General features: G+C 42.8%; 1 protein-coding gene across 4 annotated transcripts in view; it reads right to left on the reverse strand.

Annotated features, from left to right (window-relative positions):
- The window catches only part of Dati (zinc finger protein datilografo), a 131,592-nt gene that overhangs the window by 20,401 nt on the left and 93,598 nt on the right, over positions 1 to 17,593 (reverse strand). For 3 of the 4 annotated variants that reach the window (XM_076796195.1, XM_076796180.1, XM_076796170.1), the window contains exons 4-5: positions 11,064 to 11,257; positions 5,034 to 5,063 (exon numbers count right to left, since the gene is read on the reverse strand). In XM_076796195.1, the coding sequence (XP_076652310.1) occupies positions 5,034 to 5,063; positions 11,064 to 11,257 (224 nt within the window). The remainder of the gene's footprint in view (positions 1 to 5,033; positions 5,064 to 11,063; positions 11,258 to 17,593) is intronic. The other variant, XM_076796188.1, reaches the window with a different exon arrangement.

The raw sequence follows: 17,593 nt of genomic DNA on the forward strand, positions 1-17,593 counted from the left end.
CGCTGCATGCTCCCCGACGCTGTCCAATCAAGACAATCCCGAAAGTACATCCCTAAAGTACCGGATCATGGTTGTCTCGAATTTTTTAATCCTTCAACTCTCTGAACCTAATCTCAGTAACAAAGTTGTCTGATCAATGTTGCAAATTTTTGTTCTCTCGACTCTTTTCAAGAGTGAAAATTGAAATTTTAGTCCCTTAAAAATTTGTTTACTCGATCACGAATTAAGTTGTAGTAATCGAACGTATATGAGATCTAAAGGAACTGATCTCTGTAATATGGTTTCAGGTTTCACGAATATTCTGGCAATGTTTGTTCACCAGTTATATTTTTTTTTTTCGCGCAGTTTGCGGGCAGGTCCCGTGACCAGATAAAAGCTCGGCAAAAATTGCCTTGGGCCGAGAGGCAGCATCTCTTTTCTCCGGAGCAAAAGCGATAAACTCCGAAGGCCGTTCTCGCGGCGCGCAATTCTTTTCCCGTCATTTCTCTCCTTTTTTTTTCCCCCCCGGTTCGCCAGCCGTCTCCTTTCCTTGGCTCTCTTTTAGCCGCAACGAGGCCGCGAGCCTCGCCGGCAGACAACCTTCGCGCCATACAACAAACCAAGTCCGCGAAAGATATCCGTCTTTTGCTCTTTTATCCTCCGCTCCTTGGCCACGACGCCACCGTCGTCGCCTGAGTTTCGCAACCGGGCCCACCGGATTGTCTTCGATTTTATTAATCGGATCCACCGCGATTTTTCCGCACGCGGAACGTCCCGAAGAACGCCTCTGCGCGCCATTTTCCTTCGGCGAAAGGTAACTATCTCTCCCCTTTTCAATTTTTCTTGAACTCCCTGTTGATGAGATTTTTAATGTTCTATCAGTTCTCTCTAGGTGAGATTTTTGGTATTCTTTAAATTCTCGCTGGATGAGATTTTTTGAAATATTTCAGTTCTGTCCATTGTAAATGGAATTCTTTTCACTCTTTCGATTCCCTATATTATTTCTATTTTTTCCATTCCTCCCAGATGAGATACTACTTTTATTCTCTCAATTTTCTCAAGGGACAGGGTGGCCGGAATTTGTGTACCAAATGCAAGATCTTAACAATGACACGACTTACAGAAACAGCGCTCGGGACATTGACACGTTAACTGCCACGTCAGTCACGTATGAATGACAGCGATTTTTTACTAGGTTTAGAAATTCAGTTTTATTGTGGCATATCCTGTGTTTGTGTTTATCTAAACCGAATTTTATTCAGAAGATTCTTAGGAAGTTTGGAATTCTAGTTTCGGTTTCATTCATTAAATTACACTGATTTTGTAAGAATCTCTGGGATTGATTTTTGGCACTTCACGTGTTAAACAACGATTTGCGAATGCTATTTTCCAGAGGCGTGCAGCTAAGTGTTCATTCATTTCGTTCACTGTACAGGCCACCCTCACTTTATTGGAGCTAGGTCGAAAATATTCTTTCGATCTCAATAGAATGTCTTATAGGACTCCTGAATAATTTTCTTCGTTTTTGACAGATTGAAAGATTGAATCCCGTGTTCGATGAAACCTTGAACAATTTATGTCGATATTTGCGGACGAAGGATCCCGGAACGGGACGTTTGAAGTCATGCTCCTTTAACGGGATTAAATTTGTACGACGGTTCTTCACACCCACATTGTTCTTGCTTTTCACATTCCTATTTCTTTTCTCTTTTCTCGTGATTCATTTTTTATCAGTCTTTCTACGTCCACAGTCGTCTGAATTGTTGGATCAAATTTTTTATTGTTATTTCCAGCAGGTTTGCCAAACGCAGTACCGTGGACGTTAATTTTAATTTGCGTATGAATATAATACTCTCCTGGTTAGGATCGACAACGATCAGCTCAGGGGTTGCTGGGCTTGCGTGTTTGCTCGGGCGACAATGAAGGATTTCGACGGTGATATCCGGTTATTATAGTTCGTCGATGATAGAAAAAAGTGTTGCCGTAGGCCGAGCGGCGAGAATAATCCGCGATTTCTTTGATCGTGTTTGGTGTTCTCGCCCCGACGCTTTTTCGCGATTATTATTTCACTCTCTTTTTCATCCCCCGGGCGTGTCACGCGCTGGTAATCCGCGCGTTATGCGTGTCCGATCAGCCCCGGGCACGTTAAAAATATCAGAAAGAAAAAAAAATGGAACCGTAACGGGAAAGGGTTGAATCGGGAACAATGTTGCGCCAATAGCGGTCGGGAGACCGGGAGGAAAAAAAACGATGGGGTGTCGCGGACAATAGCCAGCAAATCTCCCACCCTTGTACGCGGCGATGATTTCATTAGGTTCGCCCGTGTTCGGTGATCGAGAGCGAGGCGACAAGGGTTTCTTTCCAAGAGAGGGAGGGGAAAAAAAGGGCCCGCAGGGGCGGAGTCTCTGTGTGAAAAAAATTAATAGGGCCACCGGTCGAGAAGAAAAAATGTCGGAGCTCTTGGGAGGGGTGAGAACGAGGGGATAATTCGCGTTTCTTATAATGGAAAAATTTTGGTAATTATACAGATCAGGATAGATCGGTTTTCATGAGCTTGAAGAGCTTTCGTAAAGCTTTACGAACTATACGTCGTAGAAATCAACGTTTTGAGTAACTTTGCTTGTTGCCTACTCAATCTTCATCGCTTTGAGATACTTTTTTTTTAAAGAAAAAACTATTTAGAATTTATGGCTCGGATGTTAAGTAATAATGAGAAAATGACTTATAGAAGATAATTATGAGATGTACAGATTTAATTCAGATGTACTTTAGGCTCGGCATGAATTGAATTGCGTGCCTTTTGTAGATGGAGAAAAAATATTTAATTAAATTGAAGTGATTAAATTTAATGGAATTGTAGAAATGAAGAACAATTAGAATCGGTAACATGAAAGTCTCTGAAGAATATTTAATATGAACTGCAATGACATTTATCAATTTTACTGAATATTTACTCATCTGCTACCAGCTTTAGTGTATGTAATAAGAAATATTATAGTTGATTATTGTGAAATTTTATTGTTTATATGTTTGAAGCACAAATGATGCTGCGATTATAAATAAGTAATGTTACTCAAGACGTAAACATTAATAATATGCTTTCTGTAAAATGGATTAGCTGCTCTACGCTAATCTTTGAATTATTTCAGATGACGATAAAAATATTTCTGTCATTTATGGTCGTGCGAAGAAAGCTCTTGACGAGAGAGTTTTACAATCTCGAAAGGGTTCGGTGAACGACAGAATAAGGATGCTTCTAAGCTTGCCCTTTGTCTCGATTTCAAGGTTATCATTTTTCTGTAATATAGTATGTTTATTATTGTAACGTTTAAGCCACAAAAGAGACACGTTCAACCATGTGTAATAGTTGAACTTTAAACGACCTTCGTCGGAGTTATTCTTATCAGATTGCAATTTAACGTTCTAATAGACTAAACGGGGATTATTTATTTATTAAACTCGATGCTATTGATTTATTGACATTACTGCGCTAGAATCGAATACTGATGGAAAAAAATTCTACAATTTTACAGAAATTATAACAAAAATGATCCAATAGACTTAAATCAGCCGAAGAGTATTAGTCATTGAACAGTTATACTTTATTTAATTTAGCAAATGCAGAATTGTAATTGTTCTTTTCTTCTAATTATTTTTTCAAGCGTAACTATGTCACATTCTTGAATTTATATTTTTGTCTGCTTCAATGTTACATTAACAAACACATAGACTACCGGATTATTACTCAAAAAGATTTTCTCCAAATGAAGCTAATTCATTTAATGAAACCAAACCTGTGTGATCAACTACATATATAATTTATCAAACCGATTACTCATTTAACTCTTTTAGAACCTATAAATCCAAATCAAACTCGGTTTGAGCGACTACATTATGAAATAAAAATTAATTTTTAACGTAATTGACTGCGTATTTTATGCATGTATGAGAAAACTTTTAGGACAATTTTTTGAAAAGACTTTAAGAGCACTATCACGCTATCATTATCCAAAATGACTGATCTCTTTCTGCCTGTGTTGAGATTTCTCTCAAAATTTGACATTATGAATGCAACATAATTTGATTTAAATTGCAAACCAAAAATGAGTAAAATATCAGTTTCTTTTATACAACTATTTCTGATGAGGCTTTCAATTTATATTTTTCTCAGCTGATTTGGAAACTTTACATTTTGCATAAAAATTCGCAGTCCACTCATAAAGGAACATACTTCGAAATCAGTTTTTGCAATTCGCGAGTTTCTGAAAGTGCTCGAAAGATCGCAAGACCACAAATAACGTTAGCCACTCTAACTTTTCGTTTTCAGGCGGCCGTGTATAATTACCAGAACCTTTCGCCGAAAGAATTCTTCTTCTGTGAGGATGGTGTGCGGAGCTGCCACGTAAGGCCGTCCCAGTTTTCTATTTTAACGCGGCGAAACCGGCGGAAGTCCTTCTGGAGATTCGCCAGGCGACGATGTTTGCTCCGCGAGGGGTGAGTTTTCGCGTTCCGCGATCCGCGAAAGTATAACCAAAAAATCACGCGGTCGAAAAATCGAGAGGAGCATGTAGTTCGCGGGCCCATATACCGTGCACAACACGGGTAACGCGAACACGACGTTTCCAGGCCGAGATAAGATCGGTGAACACGGAATCGTTTCGATTATGGTCGGCGGAGACTCCTTCGAGACCTCTGGGTAGGGGGACACGTTGGTAGGGAGTCAATTAATTAAATGAACGAATGCCAAATACCAAACACGTGGAGGCGCCTATTTCTACTCTCCTTCGAATTTTATCCTGTTTCATATTATTATTATTTTTTTTTTTTTTTTTTTTGGTTTTCATTTCGGTGAAAGTATCGATGCACGACCCGTTCACTTTTTTTTCTTATCTTTTCTTTTTGTTTTTATTTTGCTTCTCTTTTCCCGAGAACGGAGGAGCACAGATCTACGTGGAAAAGATCATGAAAGGCGAAAGTTTGCAAAGCGAGAAATCGAAAATTACACCCGAAAGGAATTCCCATGGGCTCTGCCGTTATTGACCCGATCGTTTTACCTTTAATCGTTGCCATGGGTACTTGGAACACTGCGACAAAGAGAGACCAGCATGAAATGGAGATCAATTTGCATATTAATTCGTAGTCTTGAACATTCGACATTTTTCTATGATTTTTTAATCATCATTTTTTTTTTAATGCCCATCCAACGTCCCACGTACGAGAGGAATATAGATAATTTGAGGAACAAGCGTTTTTTTTCGTGTTCGCTAGGGTGCTTTTTCTTTTGGTCGACATATTTTTTTTTTTTTTTTGGTTAGTTTCACACACACGTGAGAGAATAATTTTTTCTCATTTTTTTTTTTTTTGAGTCCTTCGAATTTTGACGTCTTTCGTTCTCTTCTTTTTGGTTTTTCGATCGCGACGACGACGTGAAAATTTGGAAAAGAAAATAATAAAAAGTACGTCTCGACGAGAGAGAAAGCAGCGGCGGTTTTTAGAACACGGAACGAGATCCCCGTGGCGAGGAAAAATAAATCTAATGGCTAACGAGTTTTTACCGAGGCTCCGCGCGCTCGGGCAATTAAGAAGAGGGTAGAAGGGGCTCGATGGGGGTGCGGGGGGTAGAAGAGGGGTGAAAAGAGGGAGGAGAAGGCCCCCGGAGGTGAGTCGGAAGAAGGTCGAAGGTACGAGAAAGTCTGCCGGCAGAAGGGGTTGCGTATCGTGTTGCACGACATTCAACCCTTGTACCGCTAAACTACAGATAAATACGAAGGCTCCGCGCCACGCGAAAGTGGGTAAAGACGCGGCAGAAGCAGCGAAGAAACCCAGCCACCCACGAGTTCGCAGTGCTCCGAATTTCCTTTCTTTTTTCTTTCTTTCTTCTTTTTTTTCGACGTTTAACCCCCCACAGTTCTCTCCTTAATTGGTCGACACCTCGTTATTAGGCTGTTCGATAAACGGCGAGAACGCTTTTTCAGGTTTTTACCAACCCGCGAGTCGTGTACCTCTCGGAAACGATCGATGTTTCAATTTCAGCGGACTCTGGCTTTTTACTTGCTGGACTGTCTTCTTGCAGTTCTGGGGGATTTCGGACTGTGTGTGGGAATTTTTCGTGAAAAATTATGGCTGATTTACGTTCGTTTTTGAAGTTACTGTCCGAGCCCTTTGTGGTCCATCACTAAATAAATAAATTAAAAAAAAATTTTATTTCTCTCGGCTATGAAAACCCGTTCTGAAATTATACCTCTCAATTGGTTCAACATTGACAGACGTAATGTGAATTATTATAATTTTTGGTTTGACTTGTAGAAGAAAATTGAACATTTGTCTGAAAGTCTGTGAAAGATTTTAATTGTGATCTGCTAAAACTTAAACAATCTGGTATATTACAAATTCATTGATGTTTTATTGAGCGTTTATGGTGGCTCGAATCATCACTAGGCTCTATTCTGTACAGCCAATCAATTTGGCAATTTCTGAAGTACCATATTTTCCATTACAAGCTAAAGCTTTTCTTTCAGCAATTTCTTTTTATTCTTTTTATTAAAACTAGAAAATTCACTAACATCTCGTTACTGAGTCTATCTGAGAAAAATTTACGTGTTAATGCTTTGAAGAATCAAGAGAACTGTAAAAATGCCAGAACATCCCATTTAAAAACCACACCCCATTAATTTCAAAAGAATATGACATAAAAAACGTTCTCGCAGTTTATTGACAGTGCTTTCTTCATTGGTGCATACGGAACGATCAGTCTTCGACACAAATCCCCAATAGTGTTACATCCTACATCATACTCAACGAAATGGTACCGTCAAGAAAATGGAACAAAAATAAGATCAATGAATGTACTCAATGTACATAATGCCTGGCAATATAGTACCATCAAGAAGAAGATCAGTAAATGCTTCTACGTTAAACATGATAATAAAAGAAAATGGTATAATCGAGAATAAGATCAGATAGTGTTTTCACATCCTACATAATATCGAACAAAATGATACCAACAGGAACAAGATCAGTGAGTGCTTTTACATTCAACATAATACCATCAAGAATGAAATCAATTGCTTTTACAATCTCCACGATACTCGACAAAATGGCATCATCAAGAATGAAATCAATGAATGCTTTTACGTTCTACACAATACTCGACAAAATGGTAACAACAGGAATGCGATCAGCGAATGGGCTGTCTGCGCAATTCTCAACAAAATGGTACCGTGAATAACAAAATGAATTAGTGCATTTACATAATATCGAACAAAATGTTACCATCAAGAATCAATGAATGCTTTTACATTCTACACAATTCTCAACAAAATGGTACCGCGAATAATAAAATCAACGAACGCTTTTACATTCTACACAATACCCGACAAAACGGTACCAACAGGAATGAGATCAGCGAATGCTCCCACGTTCTATAGAACATTCAATTACCATCGAGAATAAAATCAGCAAACGCATCGTGCTCCGTCGAATCGTCAAAAATTCCCCTCCCCCAGAAAAATCGCAACGCAAAGACAAAGCGTCCGAGCGCTCGCTATCGATCGAAAAACCAGCGCTCGGAAGACGAGCATGTAGGTCACTCGAGCGACAGACGATTCGCCATCGAGCGTCTTATCTTATCTCGTCGGTGCGATTTTTCCGCGGAGCGTCGCGCGCGCATTATACAATCCGAGGAAAACTTTCCCGCGGAGAGCTGTTCGCGGCTGTTGTGTTCTCGCGTGCACCAACGTCGAAACACACGGATTCCGTCCTGAATCCCCTTTCCCGAGTCCATCCTGAACTATCGAACGAGGTCGTCCTTCGCGTCGCGGAAAGCGGGTCTCGTTCGCGGGATCGCTCCGAAGAAACGTTGCCCGACCGTTTCGCGGAACAAAGAAAGGGGTAACAGTTCGTACAAGAAGCGTGTTACAGCGGATATAACACGACGGGGGTAGGATCTCGTGAAAAGGGGGGTGGTGGGGAGTCCGAGGAAAAGGGACGGAGAGGGAAGAGGAGGGGAGGGGGGAGAGTCGTAGGAAACGCAAGTTTCTATGGCTGGCTACCGATCGTTCTCCATAATACATTTACGCTCCGGCCTATTATAATATTGTGCTCGGAGTGTATTGTCTTTCTCGGGCCGGGATAATGTTTCGCCGACACGCCAGGCCTCGACCCACAGTATAACTCTTTCATTTCCCCTTTCTCTCGTTGCTCTTCTCTCTTGCGCTCCTTCCTCTCGTCCGTCACCGGTGGTTTTCTTTTTATTCTTTTATTTTTTTATTTTTGCTTGTTCTTTTTAAACAGAACGATCCATTAGCTGTCAGGCCGGAGCGAGGCCGGTTCAAGAAGTAACGACGGACGAACGGAGACGGAGGAGGGGGAAGGGGTTGAGGGAGGAAGGGGCTAGCAGATAGCCTGGAATAGCGAAAACAATTTCAAGAAATCTGCCCCGGCGAAAATTCGATTAGCCGCAGCGAGATGGGCTCTCTCGGTCCTCCACTTCCCTCCCGCCCTCCGTTTGTTTCGTTTCGTTTTATTTTATTTCCGAGAGCGGGACTCTGTTTTCTGTCGCGCTGGCCGGCTTTTAATTACTTCTCTCCATCGCCGAGATCCTCCGGCCCGTCACTCCTCCTCGTCGCCTTTCTTCCTCTCGGCTTCTTTTCATCCGCTTTTAACCGGCGATTTTTCCTCCTCCTCGAAGTTCGTCTCTTCTCTCCCCCCTCCCCCCCCCCCATTCTTTCTCTGCTTCTTCTTCACTTCTCTCGCGGAAACCCCGAGATTCTACCGCGAGATTTATCGACGGAGCGAAAGAGAGAAAGAAAGAAAGAGAGAGGGAGAGAGAGAGAGAGAGGTTGTAAGCTTTCAGCCGCGGATTAGCTTTCAATTAAACGATCCCCGACCGAGAGCCGGCCGCTGAAAGAACGGATATTTATTGCCCGCGGATTATGGTCGCGTGCCGCGCGCGTCCGACGCACCTGATTCCCGACGCCGCGATTCCCCGCTCGCTGAAAAACCCCGGACTCTCCTCCACCCCGTTCCCAATTAATGAAACTTTCGATCGACACGGGTCCCGCAGGACCCGAGCAACTCGAGAAAACGGAACACGGTGCCGCGCGCGCGGTTGTCCGTGTCTCGGGTCTCGTTGGTCGCGACGCTAATGGATAATCGGTCCCGGTTCGTTTTATCGCTTCCTCTTTCGCCGGCTCTCCTCGACGAAGGTAGGTTAAGTTTACGACTGGTTACGCAACATGCCTGGCCTAATTGGCCCCCGGCAAAAAGATCGGCCCGAGTCTACCCGGTGGTTTTTCAGCTGAAAGAACCGTGAGCGCGCGCGCGCGCGCAAGCGCAAGCGCGAACCCCGAAGAACGCGAGGATGCAAGAGCGGAGAGACAGAAAGAAAGAAAGAAAGAACGAAAGAAAGGAGAGGACGGAGAGGCGGGAGAGAGGGAGGAGGAAAAAGGCGCGGCAGGACCGAGTCACGGACACGGCTCCCGACAGATGCCTTCCCACGTTTTTTCGCCAAGACATGTGCCCGGCGCGGCGAAAGGGTTGAGAAATTCAGTTGCTACGACGAGCCCCGGCAAAAAACCACCCCACGGTACAAGATTCCTCTGGTAATCGGTGCCCGAGCGAGCGCCAGCGATCCGGGAAGGGGTGAATTCGATTAAACCCCCCTCCCCCCTCTCTCTCTCTATCTCTCTTTCTCTCCTGCTCCAGGAGCCTTAAACAATCTTTTTCCCAGATCCGAACTGTTTTTTTCCTCTTCCTCGGCGATCCCCCCGAGGCATCATGCTCTCCGACTCTCTCTCTCTCTCTCTCGATTTATCAATGCATTTCCTCTTTTTTCTGATATTAGACTGTATGCTCGCAGGGGTGCTTCTGGAGTCATCTCATTCGTCTGTCGCTAGTTCGGATTAACACCTCGTGAACGGCGTGATTCTGCATCGTGGCCACGGTTCTCACAGAAGTTCATTAACGTATGACGAAAGACGGAGATTCGCGTCTTCCGTCTCTGTAGAGGTTCGTAGAAAAAGGTGTCTCGGAAGACGAAGGTTCGTCAGGGTCTCGTTAAGTCCGGGGATTGTTAGAACGTCCCTCGATGGTTCGTATATGTATATGTGATACGTACGCATACGTGTTTGAGAAGGGTTTAGACGACTTCGAATCGTGAACCCCCCCTAGCTTTGCTCTGCGAACTCCCGTTCTAGAATGCGACGTAGAAGCCGGGCCGGAAGTCCCACAACCACCAAAAAGCAGACCCAGAAGCGTTACAACGAAGAGCCCAGCAAGAACGATCTAAGCTACCGTTATAGGAGATCTCTTCTTCCGCGGGGACCGCGACGGAAAAACGAGCGTTGCACTTGCGAACTGCGAGCGAAAGCTCTTTGCACGGTGGTGTCGGACTTCTCGATGTTCAGTTTATCGAATTCGTTCAGAATCGAATTTGTCGAAGGATCGATCGATTTCGCCACCGTGCATCGAGTTCTGCTGGTCACCGTGCACCGAGAGAGTTAGCCTTGTTGGTCGGTTTGCCGATTTTTTTTTTCTTTTTTTTTTTTTTTTTGTAGCGAAGCTATGGAACGACACAGTTTGAGAGGGTTTTGAAAGTGGATGCCTATCGATCGAGAAGGGAATGGATCTGCAGATCGCACGGAGAGAAGCGTGACCCACCCGCCACCATGTGTGAATACAGAGAAACGCGTTGTTCCGTGCCGCGGTTAAACGTTATTGTGTAATTATTATTATTATTATTAGGCGTACGCACGACCGATAAGAAGAGCGTTTCCAGCTTTAGGAGAATTTTTAGCGAATTACGATATTACCAATAATGTATATATATATATATATATATAAAAAAAAAATAGACAACAGTGAGTTATCGATACGATGGATAGAGATCGATGTGTGCGAGAATCGCACAACCGTGTGTACAACCGTATCCGATCGAGATTTTCTAGACACCCGATTCTCCGGATTGTTTCGTTATTGTCGTGTGCGAGCACCGCGATATGTAGCCAAAATGCCTGTTGTTGTTGTTGTTGTTGTTGTTGTTGGTGGTGGTGGTGGTGTTGTTGGACGTCGGATTTGGTACATACATGACTGACCTTCGACGTGTGGGTACGAAGGCTGGATTCTGTGGCGAAGCCTTTGCCGCAGATGTTGCATTGGAACGGCCGGTTCTTCGCCCGTTCCACCTGGGCGTCGTGATTCCGAAGGTGCTGCTGCAAATTCGATAGCTGAATGAACGCCCGCCCGCAATCCGGTAGATGGCACTTGTACGGTCGTTCACCTGCAAACAGAAATGTGTGTCTCATGAGACGACGATGAAACGCTCGGACAAAATGGTTTTTTTCTGGTTCTCGGTGACCAGAACGAGTCGGTTGCCCAGAGAAATTAACCCGTTAACGCTAAACCCACCAAGCACTAAAAGTACAGTGATTTCTCTATATATGTCGCCTAGGCCTGGGTGATAAACGTCGCGGAATTATCCCCACTACTGTGGGGTATACGCGAGGGATCAAGAAGCTCGAGAGGCGGAGGAGTGCACAGGAGTGTAAACATAACACGGCTCGGGTATGTCTCCTGGACGATATATGTCGCTGGCAAGACCCGTGTTGTTGACATATATCGAAAATTCACTGTAGCTGGTGAATATTGACAGAAACAAAGATGACAACAGTCTATTTAGATTTTCCGTGATTTCTTTTACGATAGACGTTGGAGCAAGGAAATTTATTCCATTATTTTCCAGTAATGCATTTTTATAGGTTTAATAATTGCAGAATATGAAACCTATATGAAACATATATTAAACCGATCGTTTAACCATGGTAGAAATATTTTCTTGAGACATTTGTTAGTATACTCTATTCAAATGCATGCTACCATCCTATGCAATCCGAATAAATTAAATCCTGTTGATTTTATAAACAATATAGTTATATAGGAATATAGTTTCGTTTAGGGCTCGGTAATTCTGGTTGTTAAGTGGTACAGTGTTCACTCAGACCACCAAGTATCACCTTAAGATCTTTCTAAAATTCTGTATAAACTTTCTCAGTTACCTTTAACTACATAATAATATTTATTCATTCAGCCCCGCGACTAGGAATCAGTCCAATTCGCGAATCTTTATGCAAATTAAAACTTTCGTGGACCGTTTTATAGAAGCCAGGGCGAAGAACAAGTCGAATATATCAATTAGAAAATTTCTTACGGCAAAAATAGTATTAACATTTGTTACTATACATGTTTTCTCGGCGAGCTTTATCACCAGATTGTTAACTGCTCTGTCAAGTTACAGTCGAATTTCTCACACTCCACCTTTTCATAATTCACACCCGTAGTATCTTTTCGAAGCGCATAAAAACCTCCGCAACAAATTCCATTTCATGATTTATCATTTTATTTTCACTTGACCCGTCGACCAAGCCGTCAATTAATTCCCTAATCTATTTTTAGTTCATTCATCCGACAGAGGGATCGGTTCGCAACAGCACACTTTCGAAAAAGCATCGCCTCGATCTCGATCACGTGCCGATTAACCGTGCCCGATCTCTTCCACCGTGTTCACCTAATTACCGCAATTACGCTGATTGCATAAACCCATAAAATCGTATCCGCGGTAAGAAGATAATTGAAAACCTCCTCTACGCGAAACAGTTCTGCAAAACTGGCGCAAAAATCCATATCGCGATAAAGAATGACGACTTGAATGCTTCTTGCTCGTTTGCTTGGAACACGGGAGCTGCAGGCTCTCTCTCTCTCTCTCTCTCTCTCTCTCTCTCTCTCTCTCTCGCACGTACTCGCGTGTGCATAAAAAGATTCGCGGAGGGGGGAGAGATCGCGAGAGAGCCGCGGTATCCCGTCTAATTGAATAAATTCACCTCGGTGCTTTTCAGCGGACGAACGGGAACAGATCGAATCGGTGGAAACCGAAGTGGATAAAAGGGGAATTAATTCCTCCCGGTTCACACGTGAAAATTACACGAAATTATGCGGAGACTGGCTGAACGAGTGACTGCAATTTTTATCGCGATCGTTTAATACTAATAGGGTGGTTGGCTCGGAAGAGCCGGGGAACAGCCGAGAGAACGGGAGCGTAAAACGAGAAAAAGAGAGGAAAAAGCGACAGAGAGAAAGAGAGAAAAAGAGAAAGAGAGAGAGAGAGAGAGCAAGAGACAACTTTTTTCCGGGGGACGAGCAACAGGTATCACCGGCGAGATTTAGGGGTGAGCGTAAAAAATGCCACTCGTTTTAAAACGGCCATTAGAGCCGGTGTTTTAACAACCCGTATAACCCGCCGGCTGATTTAAAACGACGGATGCGTTCGTTGCTTCCGTCCCGTGTCTTCCTGTCGCCGGTGCATTAATAATCTCCGTCGCAATATTTCGTAACCGCGTTTAATTCCCTCGTTTCGCGTGTGTGTTTGTTTTTTTCTTTTTCGTCTTTTTAATCGGAAATTCGTAACATTTCGACAGCCGGAATCGAAGGTTTAGAGCGTGACAAGCCGCGCAGGAACTATCTTAATCGTGTGAAATTATTTATGGAAAGTTTCGATCGCACGTTTATTAGACGAGTCGCGATTAACGTTACGGATACTACCGTCGACGGAGTAATATCTTCCGCGGCCATTAATCAATCCCACGGACGAGCTGCACGGATCCTTGCAATTTTTATTGCCTTTTTACTCGCTGTCCCGCCAACGGGGAACACCGTGCCAGCGATTGGCTCAATTTAACTTTTATTAATATCGACATTCCTCGCCGGTCCTCTTTTTACCCTCGTTCTTTTTGTTCCTTAATCCTCTCTCTCTCTCTCTCTCTCTCTCTCTCTCTCTCTCTCTCTCTCTCTCTCTCTTTCGATCGGATACTTCCTCCTTCGTTGGGATTCATCTTTTATTCAGACCGATCGAAGCTTTAATAAAAATAGTCCGATAAGATCCAACGGGACTCGATATTGGCTTATCGGCGCTCGGGATACGAGATTCTTGATAAGAACGATTTTCCCGGAGTTTTTAAGGATACACCGTGCCCAGATTTTCATTAAAATCGTCGGATTATGGCTGCCGCGGAATGATTTCGCCGGGCGTTTTATTAAAAATTAAACCGAAATATATTCGATCGCAAAGCGGATACTTTAAATCAGCGTTTCTTAAGTTACTTCAGATTTGTTCAAACTATTTCAGTGATCCTTAGACTGCCTATCTTTATGCGTTTATGGCTTATGAAAATTTTCAAAGAATGCTATAACATAAAATTCGATAGGATTCAGTACGATTTTTATTTGTTTTAGATCTACAGAGGAGATCGATTTTTATTTGTTTTGTTTCCGTTCCCATGAAAATTAGGATTTTGATTTGTCTATAAAAATTGGAAATTGCATCAACATCCGCAGTCTAGTGATCATAATTTTGCATTTAAATAACGATTCGAGGCTTTCGTTACAGATTTGTCTGAACCCTGTAGAAATGTACCGAACGTTACTTCCGACAATTTATGTTAAATAGCGGTTAAATTATACAGTAAAATTTTATTTCGAATCAAGGTGCAAGTTCCCACCCTAATAAACAGGTATTTCTGCTTTGAGCGTTCAATTCGATTCACAACTTGAAGTGCGACTACACGAGATTTCCATCGTAAGAAACACTTTGAACCCGTATATATTAACAAATCAGGTTTTTGTTATAGAGTAATAAAAGCGAAATAATTGGTATAAATATTCGAATTTTGTCGAAGAATCTTCGGACGGGACAGGTTTCAAGTTCTCTTGAAATTCCACGGCCAGACACGTCACTGCTGGCAACATTCTTGTTACCGGAGTGTGCGAGGAGTCGACGCAGCCTGTAGGACACCGAAGTAAAAATTATTTATCGCATTGTGTCGCCCGATGAATACATGAATGCAAAATATCCCATTCCGCCGGTGAATAAGGGGACGCCAGGAGCTTCCGCGGTCTAAGAAAAGAGAGAGAGAGAGAGAGAGAGAGAGAGAGAGAGAGAAAGGGGGGGAAGATGAAGGAAGATCCGAAGGCAACGTGTAACGCGTGGCAAATGTTATAGCCAATACGTAAACTATTACTTTTACGAGCTTTACTTTATCATTTTTACAAGCGCCAGCAGGCACCGTTTTATGATTGGCGTTTATTTAGGCGGCTCGTGCACACCCGTTAAATTTTATCGCGTTTCCATCTACGTGGAACACCGATGCGCCGTACACCGTATCACCATTCGGTACGGTGTTAATGAATTTATCAATGGGATTCCTTCTTTCCCAGGCGAAAAACCTACGAGCGCACGCGCGTTATGCTCGCATCGGGAATTAACGCACGGTCGTTAGTAAACGCTTCGGCACTTATACGCGGCGAGTCCTTGTAAATTGGTCCAGATGCGCAGACCTTGTGATTTTAACGCTTTACCTACCGGAAATCCATTAATACCATTCCGAATGGCCTGCACCGCGACGAAAAAGAAATTTCTGTTTTCGAGAATGAACTCGACCGTTTTATAGATCGTCCTGCTCAATGTAACTTCTTTTGACATTTCTGCTGAACGACCGAGAAACTAAAAAAAAAAACCGAAATATGTAAACTGGATTATGGTTCATGCGTTTTACGATTTCACTCTAACGAGACGAGACCTAATCGTGGCGCAGCGATTCGACGAAGATAATGCAGGTTTCTTTCTAGTAGATAATAACCTGGAATGTTGAAAGAATTTTTTCAACTAACACCTTCGGTACTGATTTTATTTTAGCTAGAGATCTGAGGCTTTTTTTAGTTGCAAATAACGCGGAATGCTCGAAGAATTTTTTGAATAAATATGAATATAGTTTTAATGAATTAATTTAGTGAATAGTTTTTTTATACGAATTTGTGTATATATTCGTTTCTTAGTGTTAATTTCGTTTTAGTCGAACGTAACGTAGAATGGTTAAAGAACTCGTTCAATGATAGACGTTCAATGTAGATTTTTATTTAATTGACACTAACATGGAACGTTCAATGAATTTTTATCGGGCCAGTTTTAATCTTGGCAGTTTGTTCGGCAGGCTTTCTGCAATGTTTACGGACATTTTATTTAAACCGATGCAATTCGGAGAATATTTCAGGTGCACGGTGAAATTGCAATAAAGATTCTTTATCTGATAGAGCAATCGATATTACAGCGTAATGCGAGCAATTTTTACAGGCACTTATCTCTGTCGAGTATCTGGCAACCTGGAAATTACCTCATTATTTGTACTCGCCTTTCCCATTCTACTGTTTGCTTTTTTAATCGATCCCAACAATTTCATCATCAACCTCAACTATTTCTAAAGTCTGTAAAACTTTCCAAAGTGTACACACAGGGACCAAAAATTAATAAAAAATATTCAAAAACGAATCCTATTCCAGACCAACCAATTTCAATATCAACCTAGACTATTTCGGGAGTCTGTAAAATTTTCCAAAGTCTACACATAGGTAGCAAAAATTCTTAATAAAAAATATTCGATCCTAAATTCTATTCGTTGAAAATACTTGATGAGAGCAACGATTTCGCAAACCAACCAATTTCAATGTCAACGTAAACTATTTCTGAAGTCTGTAAAATTTTCCAAAGTCTACACACAGGTAGCAAAAATTATTAATAGAAAATATTCGGAAACGAATCCTACTCGTTGGAAATGCTCGAAGAAAGCAACGATTTCGCAAACCAATCAATCTGATCGTGAACCTGGTATTATTTCTGAAGTCAGTAAAATTTCCCAAGGTTTACGCACATTATAAATGTCGAAAAAAGAATTCGAATTTGGTCAGAATCTTCGGAGAATCGCGTTCCGGCTGTCAGAAGCGAAACAAGATCGACAATTTACGAGTTCTTTTTGCCCCGGCGTTAATTCCCAGGACTTTATCAATGATGCGAGGTCTAACAGCCGTCGACCCTTAATTAGTGCTCCCTAATTAGTAATCTGCGATTCCGGAATCGGCCGGGTATCCACCAGGCCAGAGAGAGAGAGAGAGAGAGAGAGAGAGAGCGAGAGAGAGGCAATCTCTGCCGGCCGGGGCCGAGTTTCCATCACTTACTTACATTACCGGGCACTTATATTACCATAAGAGTGATAGCCGGGGTATCTGGTCGGGGCGCAATTAAAAACGAGCTAATAATCGGGCTACGAACGAGGTGGAACGGGGTCCGGTCGTCTTCAGCTTTGGTTCTTTTACAGCCGGTGAATGAAATCGCGCATCAACACGCGCTCCTGCGCCGGCACAATGGCCGCTTCTTGCCTCTCGGCTCTTATTTAAACCGGAAGCGGCGGTTCGCGGGAGAATGGTCCATTAACGTCGTTCGACGAACCTCGGGAATCGAGAGTGGCTTCGTTAACTTTGTAATGTACGCGTCCTTCGGGCTCCTCGTGTTTCTTCTTCTTCCGTTTTCCAGGGGGGCGGCTTTCTGTTTTCTGTTTCTTTATCTCGCCCGCGGAAATAAAATCTGACGCCCGGTTAATTGCTCGCTATTCAAACGATTGACCAAACGACCCCTGTGTTCTTCCTCTCTCTCTCTCTCTCTCTTTCTCTCTTGTTGGTTCCTTTCTCCACACCGAGCGGATCGATGCGTTTCACTGGACACACATTCGTGTCCCCG

Source organism: Halictus rubicundus, chromosome 1, assembly GCF_050948215.1.
Source record: "Halictus rubicundus isolate RS-2024b chromosome 1, iyHalRubi1_principal, whole genome shotgun sequence".
Classification (NCBI taxonomy): Eukaryota; Metazoa; Arthropoda; class Insecta; order Hymenoptera; family Halictidae; genus Halictus; species Halictus rubicundus.